The 12,102-nt window shown below is 44.5% G+C and overlaps 1 protein-coding gene across 2 annotated transcripts in view; it reads left to right on the top strand.

The window, feature by feature from the left end:
* The first annotated feature begins 8,783 nt into the window (after nucleotides 1-8,783).
* Nucleotides 8,784-12,102, top strand: part of AKAP11 (A-kinase anchoring protein 11) — a 34,610-nt gene continuing 31,291 nt past the window's right edge. For both annotated transcript variants that reach the window (XM_009960367.2, XM_086481973.1), the window contains exon 1: nucleotides 8,784-8,843. In XM_009960367.2, coding sequence (XP_009958669.2) covers nucleotides 8,784-8,843 — 60 coding nt within the window. The remainder of the gene's footprint in view (nucleotides 8,844-12,102) is intronic.

Below are 12,102 nucleotides of genomic sequence, written 5' to 3'. Positions count from 1 at the left end.
ACGGGGGAACCTGGCAGCACCGAGTTTACACAGGACTGGGAAAGGAGGAACGGAGTTTCAGCCAGCGCTCGACACTCTCCTGTCTGTGCCTCGTCCGACTAAAACCAGACTCTGCCGCCACCAGAGCTACCCCGCTCCAGCCCGCCCGCCCGCTGCCATCGACTCGGCGGGGCCCACCCGGCCGCCGGGCTCCCCTCAGGGAGCTGAGCCGGGCGCAACCGCCGGCCCCGCCACGGGGCCTCTTCCGGGGCGGGGCAGGGGGCGGGGCGGCCTCCCATTCCCGCCAATGGCAACGCGGCGGCAGCGAGAGGCTTGCGAGAGGCTGCGCGGGGCGGGGAGGGCGGGGGAGGGGTTGGTGGGAAGCGTCGCGAGAGCGGAGGCGCGCGCCGGGGGCGGGGCAGGGGGCGGGCGGGGCGGAGCGGGGCGGGGCGGGGCGGTGGAGGGGCGCTGTGCCGCGACGGTGGCAGCGGGGCCGGGGCCGGGCGATCGCTCCGTTGCTTTCGGCGGTGAGATGGCTGCGGGTGCCGGGCACTGAGGAGGCAGTCAGGTACGGTGGCGTCCGCTCACCCGCCTCCCCAACCGCCCCGCGGTGCCCTGCTGCGGGGCGAGGGGCCCGCCGGGTCCGTCCCCGCGCAGGGCGGGGCGCAGCTTCCCGGCCTGTCAGGCGGGGCTGGCGCCCACAGGTGTCCCGCTCCCGGGGGGACAGAGGAGGGGCAGAGCATCCTCCGCCGCCCTGACCCGCAGGGAGGAGGAGGAGGAGGCGGTGGCGCTGCTGGCGCCTCCCCAGCGGGCGCGGTGTGGCCTGGGGCAGCGCGGCTCCGCGCGGGCCCTGCGGGTCTTCCGCACACCTGAGGGAGGGCGCTGGGGGGCCGGGGCCGCGCCGCCCGGGGCGCCTTTGTACCGTAGCATGGGCCGGGGGGGGGACGGGACGGGGACGGGGACGGGGCCGGAGACGGACAGGACGGGACACAAGCGGGGGGATAACGTAGCGCTTTGGCCCCGAGAGTTGCGGAGCGGGGGTGGTGGCGGTGCTCGCAGCATCCCTTCTCCGCGGAGAGCCCGTGGCTGGGCGCGTCGGCCTGCGCCGAGGGCCCGCCGGTGGAGCGTCTCGGTGGGAGGTCGGGTGGCCCGCTCGGCTGGGGCTGTCCGCAGTCTGGGCTGGAGACTGTGTTGTGGTTGATGCAGGGAGGCTAGATAGGTTCGCGTTACCTCCTGCATTGGTTGGCTTGTGGTTGATGCACACGGGTTAAATAAGTTCACCCCATTCTCGACATTTCGCTTTTTAAGTGTGTCTCCTCCCCCTCCCTCCCCACGTTCTCCTCCCAATTCCTTTCCTCCCTGAAGAGAGGAGGAACAACGAGTAGTGCTCGTTTTGCATTCTTGGCTCTTTTGAGGGGCTTGCTTTATTACGACTGAAGTACCTTCCTTTCTCTGTTTTGCCCCTTTATCCAACGAGGGGGGGAAAAAGAGGCTATGAACTGTAGATCGGGTATTAGAGCTGCTTTATTGAAGCCTCGATGTATTGCCAGAGTGAGATTGGAAGAAAGAAAAAAAAGGAGTTATATGGTATCTGGAAAAGACCAGTGATGCTGAAGTCTGTGGTAACACAATGCACTTAATTTATCAATGTCGCACTCGGGAAGAGTCTTATGTTGCTTCATATTTGCAAGATTATTTCAGAATTGTACAGATACTGCCAATATTTCATTAATTCTTGAGAAATTAAGTGATTTTAAATCATGTTGGTCCCATTTTGTCCAGGGGTGTTTCTTGGTCTGCAGGCAAGGTGATGTTTTGAAGCATGGTAATTGAATTATGCCATCTTGGTTGGTGCCTTGTAATTTCATATCCTTCAGGGCTTCTTAAAAATCTGTTGGCAGTTGAAGAAGTATAGTGGTGGAAAGTCTTATTCATTGTGGGAAAATAATAAAATAGATTAGATTATTCCCTCTTTCTGTTAATCATTTGGTATGATGTAATCTTTAAAAAAACCCCAAACAAAACCAACCCAAAACCCAAAAACAAACCCCAAAAGTACCTCCTAAATAAGGTACTTTCTGGTGATGTTTTCTCAAAGGGGAAATAAGATAGCCTGGGAAAATGCTACTGCTTAGAAAATAATGCCACCCTCCCAACTTCATTGGTTTGGTGGTGTTCTGTACAAAATACACAACAGAATAAAGTACAGAAACTTAAAGTTAGTTTCACAAACCACAACATGTAGACCAATGGATATTTCTGGTACATTGAGTAATATTTTTCTCCCAGGACGTATTTGAGAATCCAGACCCAGAGTGGGGGGAAGGTGGGGGTGATGATTTTTAGTGATGATCTAGACAGAGAAAATGAAGGATTCTTTTGAAATTGGTGAAGCTTGATATTCATATCCTGCTTCTATGGGACAAAAATACAATGTGAACCAATTAGAACCAAACAAGAAAAAGATCTATCCTTTCATAACCGTCAATAATACTGACCAACAACGATGTTTTCCCCCTTTTTCTTAGTGTGGATGTGGCTGTGGTCAAGACAACTTGTCATTTTTTTAAATGGCCTTTTTCAAGACTGCCAACCCAATTAGTGATAGTGACAGATCATTAGAAATGAGAAATAGAGAAGGATCTATTAGACTATGCTGCCTGCTTGTCAGTGTAGGCTTGTTAGGCTTGTTTAATTTGCTTTTCAATAGCAATTGTTTTGCTAAGGTTATGAAGGGGTGCGGATTGTTGTTTTTAAGGTATTTTTCATATTTGGAGAGAATCTTTCAAAGCTTAGTTGATTAAACCTGGCTTTTGCAAATCATCAGCAAAGTTCTTGTGGCTGCTTCAGGTCATTGTGTTGAAGAGGAAAAAAAAAGTAGTTTAAAAGAAAGATGCCTTTTTTTTTTTAACAGTACTACAGCAAAAATACTTTTTTGAAAACGTAGTCATAGATATACTGTTGTCATTGTCTAGAATCTTTTATTGAAATTTAGTTCAATAAGAACATATTACATGTAGTTCAAACATATTGCCTATATGGTTCAAATGCCTTGTGTCCTTGTATGCCTTTAACATAGGTGTGCATGTGTACACATGTGCCGCTATAGCTGTTTATGAGATTTACTCAGCACATTTGCACTTTACAGAAAAAAGATAAATATTCCTCCTTTCTGCCAGCTAATGATTGTCAGTACACACCTAGTTTTAATAAATTTAGGCGTAGGGTAAATTTGTACAAAGAGATGAAATCCATGGCAAAATTCCTGTTGGATTCCGTTAAGCTGATTATGTAATTTTGCTCCTTACACATATTCAAACAAGATTGGAAAAGCTGACTAAATGCTTATTACATGGTGTGATGAGAAGGGTGTTCCTCAGCAAATCACTGGAAAAGTGGATTTATGGAATTACAGAACAGTTTGGGTTGGAAGGGACCTTTAGAGGTCATCTAGTCCAACCCCCCTTGCAGTGAGCAGAGACATCTTTAGCTAGATCAGGTTGCCCAGAGCCCTGTCCAACCTGACCTTGAATGTTTCCAGGGATGGGGCTTCTACTGCCTTTCTGGGCAGCCTGTGCCACTGTTCTACTATCATCATTGTAAAAAAAATGTATTCCTTATATCTAGTCTAAATCTACTCTCTTTTTGTTTAAAACCATTATTACTTGTCCTATTGCAGCAGACCCTACTAAACAGATCGCCCTCACCTTTCCTGTAGGCCCCTTTCAGGTACTGGAAGGCCACTGTAGGGTCTCCCCGGAGCCTTCTCTTCTTCAGGCTGAACAACCCCAGTTCTCTCAGCCTGTCCTCATAGGGGAGGTGCTCCAGCCCCCTGATCAGTTTTGTGGCCTCCTCCGGACTCTTTCCAACAGGTCCGTGTTTTTGTTGTGCTGGGGGCCCCAGAGCTGGACACAGCACTCCAGGTGGGGCCTCACCAGAGCGGAGTAGAGGGGCAGAATCGCCTCCCTCAACCTGTTGGCCACACTGCTTTTGATGCAATTTGCTTTCTGGGTGGCAAGCATACATTGCCAGGTCATGTCCAGCTTTTCGTCTACCAGAACCCTCAAGTCCTTCATGGCAGGGCTGCTCTCAATCCCTTCATCCCCCAGCCTGTATTGATACTGTGGATTTCCTCAGCCCAGGTGCAGGACCTTGCACTTGGCCTTGTTGAACCTCATGAGGTTCACACGGACCTGCTTCTGAAGCTTGTCCAGGTCCCTCTAGATGGCATCCCGTCCCTCAGGCATGTTGATGGAACCACCCAGCTTGGTGTCGTCTGCAAACTTGCTGAGGGTGCACTTGATCCTGCTGTGCCACTGATGAAGGTGTTATACAGTATTAGTCCCAATACAGACCTCTGAGGGACACCACTTGTCACTGATCTCCATCTGGACATTGAGCCATTGACCACTACCCTCTGGATGTGACCATCCAAGCAATTCCTCACCCACCAAACAGTCTATCCATCAAATCCACATCTCTCCAATTTAGAGAGAATTATGTTGGGGAGGGGAGCATGTCAAATGCCTTACAGAAGTCCAGATAGCCAACATCTGTAGGTCTTCCCTTATCCATGATGCGGTCACTCCATCACAGGACAGTAGTTTGGTCGTGGAGGACTTGCCCTTGGTGAAGCCATGCTGACTGTCTTGAATCACCTCCCTGTCCTCCATGTGCCTTAGCACAGCTTCTAGTAGGATCTGTTCCATGATCTTCCCAGGCACAGAGGGGAGGCTGACAGGTCGGCAGTTCCCAGGGTCCTCCTTTCTACCCTTTTTTAAAAATGAGTGCAATATTTCCCTTTTTCCAGTCACCAGGGACTTCACCTAACTGCCAGAACTTTTCAAACATCATGGAGAGTGGCTTGGCAACTGCATCAGCCAGTTCCCTCAGGACTCTGGGATGCATCTTGTCAGGTCTCGTAGGCTTCTATATGTTCAGGTTCCTCAGGTGGTCACAAACCTGATTGTCTCTTACAGTGGGAGGGACTTTGCTTCCCCAGCCCCCAACTTGTTGCCCATGTGCTCGAGGGATGTGGGAGGAGAAATTACCAGTGAAAACCGAGGCAAAAAGAGTTGTTGGGTATCTCAGCCTTCTTCTCGTCCATTGCTACCAGTTTTCCAGTCTTGCTTGTCAGGGGGAGTACACTTTCTTTGACCTTCCTTTTCTGGCAGACATACCTATAGAAGCTTCTTGTTATTCTTTACACCCCTTGCCAAGTTCAGCTTGGCCTTCCTGACCCCATCCCTATGCAACCAGGCAGCGTCCCTGTACTTTTCCCAGGATACCTGCCTGCTTCCACTGCCTGTGCCGTTCCATCTTGCCGTTTAGTTTGACCAGCAGGTCTCCACTTAGCCATGCCAGTGTCTCACTTTCCTTTCTTGATTTCTTACACCTGGGGATTAAGAGCTCTTGTGTTCTATGGCAAGTGTCCTTAAAGATCTGCCAGCTCTGTTCTGCCGGGCCCTGTTGCCTAACTCCTTGAAGAGCTGGAAGTTCGCTTTCCTAAAATTCAGGGTCCTGACTTTACTCTTTGCCTGACCCATATCCCTCAGGACTGCAAACTCTGCCAGTGTGTGTTCACTGCAGCCCAGGCTACCTCCAATCTTGATGTCACTGATTAGCTCACTTGTGTTGGTGACCATCAGGTCTAGTATCACATCCCCTCTGGTAGGGTTCTCTATTACCTGGACTAAGAAATTATCCTTCATGCACTCCGGGAGTCTCCAGGATTGCCTACAGCTCGCTGTGCTGCTTTTCCAGCAGACGTCGGGGTGGTTGAAGTCCCCCAGCAGGACGAGAGCCTAGAGTGAGAAACCTCCTGCAGCTGGAGTCAGAAGGCTTCGTCCGTAGGCTCCCCTTGATCAGGCGGGCTGTAGTAGACCCCAGCCACAAGGTTCCCTTTGTTGCCTCGGTCTCTAATTCTTACCCATAAGCTTTCAGCCTGCTCGTGGCTGTTCTTCAGAGACAGCTCTTCACACTATCCAGTTCTTGATGGAGAGGGCAACCCCTCTGCCCCTCCTTCCTCACCTGTCCTTCTGAACAGCTTGTAGCCATCGATAGCCACACTCCAGCTGTGGGATTTGTCCCGCCAAGTTTCAGTAATGGCAACCACGTTGTTGCTTTCTAGCAGTGCAGTGGCTTCCATCTCCCCCTGCTTGTTGCCCATGCTGCATGTGTTTAAGGCTTGTTGCCCATGCTGCATGTGTTACCTTGCTAGAAAGGTAGAGATGGTTAAACTTAGTGTGGGTATTTCTCAGTTCTTCACGTGTTTGATTTTTTTTTTCTTTTTTTTGTGTGTCTGCTAATAGTTGTTCAGTAACAGGGAAGTCCTGTTCCTCTTATGTCTTTACTTCTGCCATTTATTTCTCCTTTTTTGAGTTTACAGTGGGAAGAAATTAAATTTAATAGTCAAATACAATATGCAGACATAAAAATTATTTTAAATGGTAGATTTTATTTACACAAGGAATGAGCTATTTCCAGGCTGTTTTGTTTGTCAGTGCTGTTGCTTCCTTCCAGTTAGTTTTAAAGTTTGGGTACTTCTCAGATGATTGGACCATTCCTCCTTTTGAAAATGGATAATTTATATATTAAAAAGGACACTTTGAAGTTTTGTTGTGTTGTTGGACAAGTGGGACCCTTCAGATTTGTCTGAAATGGATGTTGGAGAGCTGGGATGCTATAGGTGATGGGGAGAACCTGTATAAATCAAGTATGGAAGGACAGGATGCAGGCAAGACAAAATGGTTATGGTGTTATGTTGATAAATGAGTACAGTTTCTGTCCAGCATCTCTCAGAATCTTTGTACTGTGATTTACAGGTCTGTTAGTTTCATGAGGTGATGCTGCAGGTGGCTTTGTGTTGATGCTCGGGTCTCCAGAGTTTGCTAGCTGATGCCACAGGAAAATACCTGCTGCTTGAAGGCAGTATAGCTATGGGCTACTGTACCTGAGTAAATACCATGGGACCCTACACGGTTTTGCTATGCTGGGCTTTGTTAACATTGCTGCAGGGAGCGATGGGTCAAAAAACGTAGAGCTCGAGCAATTGACCCAGTGTGAGAAACCAGCTTTTCCCATAGATGGCTCTTCTTAGGACAAGGATATGTCTAAAAGTACTTCTCTGGTGTGATTAGATAGCAGAGTGGATTAGCCATTTAAGATAGAGCAGTGGAACAAGTGGGGTGGGTTTCTTTTCTTGCTTGGTACTGTTTCCTGGCCTTTTTTTTTTTTTTTCCCAACACGAGTCTCAACAGAAGCATCATTGCATTTTTTAATTTTTCATCCACAAAAGTTTACTCTGATTTGAGTTTTTAATTTGTATTTTATTACATTTTTATATAATAGATATAACCTAACATGTACTTATCTGCTTTGTGTCATTGTCTTGATTTTCCAAACCTCAGACATTCAGTTAAAAGAGATGCTCTGCTCCAGAGATTAAGGCGTTGCAGTTTATTTACATAAGTTTAATTTTGTTTCTAAGATTCTAGTGAGTTCATCTTCATGAAGGAAAGCAGAAATCGAGGTGGAATGTGCATAGATGTACCTAATAATCTCGTGCTTTTGTATTCTTGAGGAGGCTTTACTTTTATAGGTGCTGGCTGGGGGACGATGAAGAATACAGTTTCTTGATGCTATTACTCATCTTATTTAAATTACATATACTCAAGAACAAACCCATAAAAAGATTTCTTTCCCCTATAAAGGTTAAATATGTGCTTGAGATGAGATCGAGGAAACCAAGCCAGTCAGTTGTGCAAAGGAGGCCTATACTTTGATGCCTAGGTGTTTATTTTTGTTTTTGCAGTCATTTTTACATGCATATGCTCCTTATCTGGTTTATTTTAGGTAGTCTAAGAGTTCTCTTTCCTGGCTAAATGGTGTGACCATGGGAAAAGATGAAGTGTTAAAACTTCCGTAGAACTTAAAAGCCCAGCACATGCTTTCTGTCTTTATTAATACCCTATATTTATTGCCTGTTTTGGGGGATGTAGAGATGAATGAAGCAAATTGGATTATTGTGTTTCTTTTTGTTGCTGCTGGGAAACTTGAAAAACTTGTTTTGATTTCATTGCTTTTTGTTGTTGTTGTTGTTGTTGTTAGAGTTAGACCCAAGATCAATAAGGGTAGCTGACTCAAGCAGAAACTCTTCTGACCTACTTTGGTGAAGGAAGAGTTGCTGGTAAGTGCATCTTTGCTCCCTGTGTTCTGCGAGCAGAGACAGGACTGCCCAGAGCAGTGCCAGAGAACAAGACCGTTGATCCATGCTAGCCTAAGCAGGAGTCACATGTGTGTGTCTGTAGTGCTTGCAGTTAACAGAATAACCAGGCCAGTTGGTTGAGTGGGTAAGTAGTACATTTTTGTCTCGAGGTTGTTGAGGGGTAGTTCCAGGGCGTTGTGTGGTACAGGAAGTCTGCTGATAAACTTCATCAGAATGTCAGCAATAGTGAAACAGTATTTAATGTAATGTTCCTCCCCTCCCATGCAGCCTTGAAATCTAGTTAAAGAAAAATGTTGGAACTGACTGTGAGGTCTGTGTTTTACATTTCATGCATTGTCCTAGAAGTCATTAAGGCAGCACTCTTGTAAAGGCAACAATCAGTGTGGATGGTGAGCTGTTTAATCTTTCTCAGTTTTAAAATGCTTTTTAATTGTTTTTATTGGTTCTTGTTTTGTCTGCTTGCGTGTTCAAAGTCTATACAAACGAAGTGGGGAAACATAAAACAATGACGTATAAATGTTTTTTGTAGGTATTTTGGAGCTGACTTCTTTCATCGAATACCAAGATTGGTAAAATCATGGATGTGAACGCCAGGACTCAGGGCAATCGAATGAAACCAAGAGTATCTGTGAAAAAGGTAATTATCTGTATTTTAAAAAAAAAAAAATTTAGAGTTTGTCAATCTTTGTCAAAACAGCCTAATAATGAACCAAGTGAACTGGTAGATTTGGTTGAGGTTTTTTGGGTGTTTTTTTTTTTTTCTTTGTAAGTTTTAATTTTGGTTGTCTAGCATATCAAGGAGGCAAAGAAACTGCCTTTGCTTCGTGCTTTGGCATATTTAGCATAGTTGAACTGGGAGACAGTCATTTAAGGAAGGGGCACGTGGTTTTGCCTTTTGTCTTTGCCTTTTGTTTTAAGGTGATATGATGACATATCATAATGTATTTTTTTGCTAAAATTTGCCTTGTTTATTTGAATGTAACTTTTATTTTGAGTACAGATTTTTCAAGTTTCTATGTAGCAAATTAAATATAAACATGTAGTGTTCATTGACAACTGTTCTGTGAAGTCTGTTAGGGCTTGCAGTAAGATCTTTATCTTTGGGTCTTGCTTTCTTGACCAGCTTATCCTTGTGTTTATATGAACTTCTAGGCAGTACTTTGGTGAAAAAGAAAATATGTCTAGCACTAATGAAATATATTAGTGGGGTTTTTTCAACTGTATTTATTGATTTGTTCTTTGAAATTTTGTCACTTTAGCTTGAAGAACATAAATACTCTTCCTCAAATTTTCTTGCAAATTCTGTAAGCACTTGCTTAACGTTGCAGTTTATCCTGAAGGAACGAATCTGTTTATCCAACAATATTTCTCAAAGTAGTTGAATATAGATTAGTATTTTACTAGGTCTTTCCTGGTTACTAATAAAGTCTTTGCTTGCAATGCTTAAGAGGAGAAACTGATCAAGGAAATATCTTGTCAATATGAAAGTTTCATTATTTTATTCCGTAAGCAGGTTTGTTGTTTTAAGGAAACAGTGGTGTAGGTCCTGTAGAAATTGCAAAGGTAAGCTTTATGGGACTGCCAGGCAGGTAATCAGTTGTTCCAGGTCCTGATATGGAATGTTAACTGCCATATATTAAGCAGTTTGTAGTTCTGAGTGATATTCTTTCACTTTAAGAAACACAGTATAAAAACTTATGTTGGTTGATTGGAAACCTCCAGCTCAACTAGAGTTCTTTAATTACAGTCAAGTCACTTTGCATTCTTAATCTGAACATAAACTGGATTTTAGAGAACTTTTTTAGTTGTTTTTCCTCTTCAATTTAAAAACCAAACAAACCAATGCCGTGCCCCTCCGCTCCTCAAGATTTTAGACCTTTGGGTTGCAGAAACATCTTTCTATTAATGACAGTGACCAGTGATTCCTCACTGATTCTAATGGTTGCCTAAAATACTAGCTCTGTGAACTGCTCCGTTAGTTGCCGTTGAGCATTCTAGACTAGGAACATGATTTCAGCCCTTCTTGGGTGTCTTGCAGAATTCTGCATTTTCATACAGCCAGATTCTACTGTTTTGATCTGTGGCTGCCTCCTCTTGATGTCTCCCTGAGGGGTGGCTACTTAGATTATAGTGTGGAACTTTCATTCTTTCTCACAGAGCCAGGCGGTAGGGTGGTCAGAATCGCACCACGTTTCATCTTCTGTTGATTCACGGCTTGCTGTCTGATTCATGTCCTCTTCGTAATACTTTGTAATACTTAACAGGAATTGTTGCGGTAGTAGCTCTGCAACGTCAGTGCATGGTTGTGGTATGCACGTTAAAAGCCTAAGTTTCCAGTTTCACAAAATGACTTAAAAAAATACTCAATCCATTTAAATCTTAGAGCACATGAAATCAGGAAGAGCTGCTTTGTTACTTAAGAGCAGAGTACATATGACTGTCTAGTGCTGGACTTAGTTTCTTTGCAGATCATGGCATCTTATAGGTTTGTGTGTTGTTTGAAATGTTACAGAGCAGTTTAAATAGTTCATGAGACCGATTAGTGCAGCATTTCCTCCAGTGTACTGTGAAGGATCCATAGATAAGGACGTCTTGATTTGCTGACCACAAAGGGGACAATGCAAAACTTTGAATTGCTCATTTGAGCTAGAGGCGTGGCAAGGATTTTCATTGTTCAGGTCTGTCTTGCTCTGCGCACGTTTGGGAGTATTTGTGTTTTTCCCCTCGTACAACTTAGTAAGTTCAAAATCTATGCTCGCAAGTGATGCAGGATTTCTTGTGAGACATTTGACTTCCAGATTTCAGTGAGGAAGGAGTACATAGGCCTAGCAAGTAGGGCCTTACAGATTGCTTGGTGGTCTTTTTGCCCACATGTTGATGTATGTTGGAAGTGGTTGTGTTTATAAAATGACTGACATCCTTTTGTTGAAGGTGACCTCTTGTCCTTCCTAAACTGAGGTGATAATCTTGGGAACTTGTTGGTTTTCAGTTTTTAGTGTAGTTGCGTGTCTCCTAGGCTTGAGAGAACTTGCTTTCATTGTCTGTTGGATGGGAGGATTTCTCTGAAATTGAGTCCAGTCCTTTGATGTCACAAGCACAATTTTAATAAGAATATGAAAAAGTTATTAAATATAGTCTCACAATTAATGAGGGGAGATTAAAAAAAAAAACCACAACAACTTACTGCTGGTTTTCAGTCTTTTTGAACCATGCTGCTGTAATAGCTGAGAATCTTATGAGTTCCAGGCTGTAGCTATTCACAGCAAATTTCTACCTGTTTGTTCATGGATGTCGTAACTCTTCAGCTTAAATATTTTTTTTTTCCTTTCGCTGATGTTCACCCTCGTGATGTTTTTACAGTTGGTGATCTGTCCTCTGTTAGCCTTGGTTTTTGGAAACTGTGTAAACTAAGGTTTTAGTCTGCTTTTGTATGAAAGCCTCTGCATTCCAGCGATTATCCTTCATAGTCCTACTTTCTGTGCTTGTTGTGAGTTAATCTTCTTTTTTACATGTGGATGATACTGTATGTGCAATTACACAGGATGTCCTTCTCAGTGACTCTGATGTCAGTCCTTTCACTGAAGGATGTGTACTAGGGCCGTGTTTGCTATTTTCAGTGCTGTATCATATTGACCATTCGTTGCTATACCACGATCAAGAAGTCAACTCAGGTCTTTTATTTCCCAGCTTGTGAATTCACAGTTCTATTTTAAAATTTGCTTTTGGTTTTTAGGGACATAACTTGGTATTTCCTATGGCTGCATTTTAAAATATGGTCACATTGAGAGTAAGTTCTTCCTGTATGATTTTTCTGTTCTTTCTCTTAACTGATGACACCTGCTTACTTGAAATTATCATCAGATTTCATCTACATATTTCCTTTTTTTCCCTCCATT

This window comes from Leptosomus discolor, chromosome 1 (genome assembly GCF_034619465.1).
Source record: "Leptosomus discolor isolate bLepDis1 chromosome 1, bLepDis1.hap2, whole genome shotgun sequence".
NCBI classification, from domain to species: domain Eukaryota; kingdom Metazoa; phylum Chordata; class Aves; order Leptosomiformes; family Leptosomidae; genus Leptosomus; species Leptosomus discolor.
Note: the sequence above shows the minus strand (reverse complement) of the source record. Positions and strands in the feature narration are given on the sequence as shown.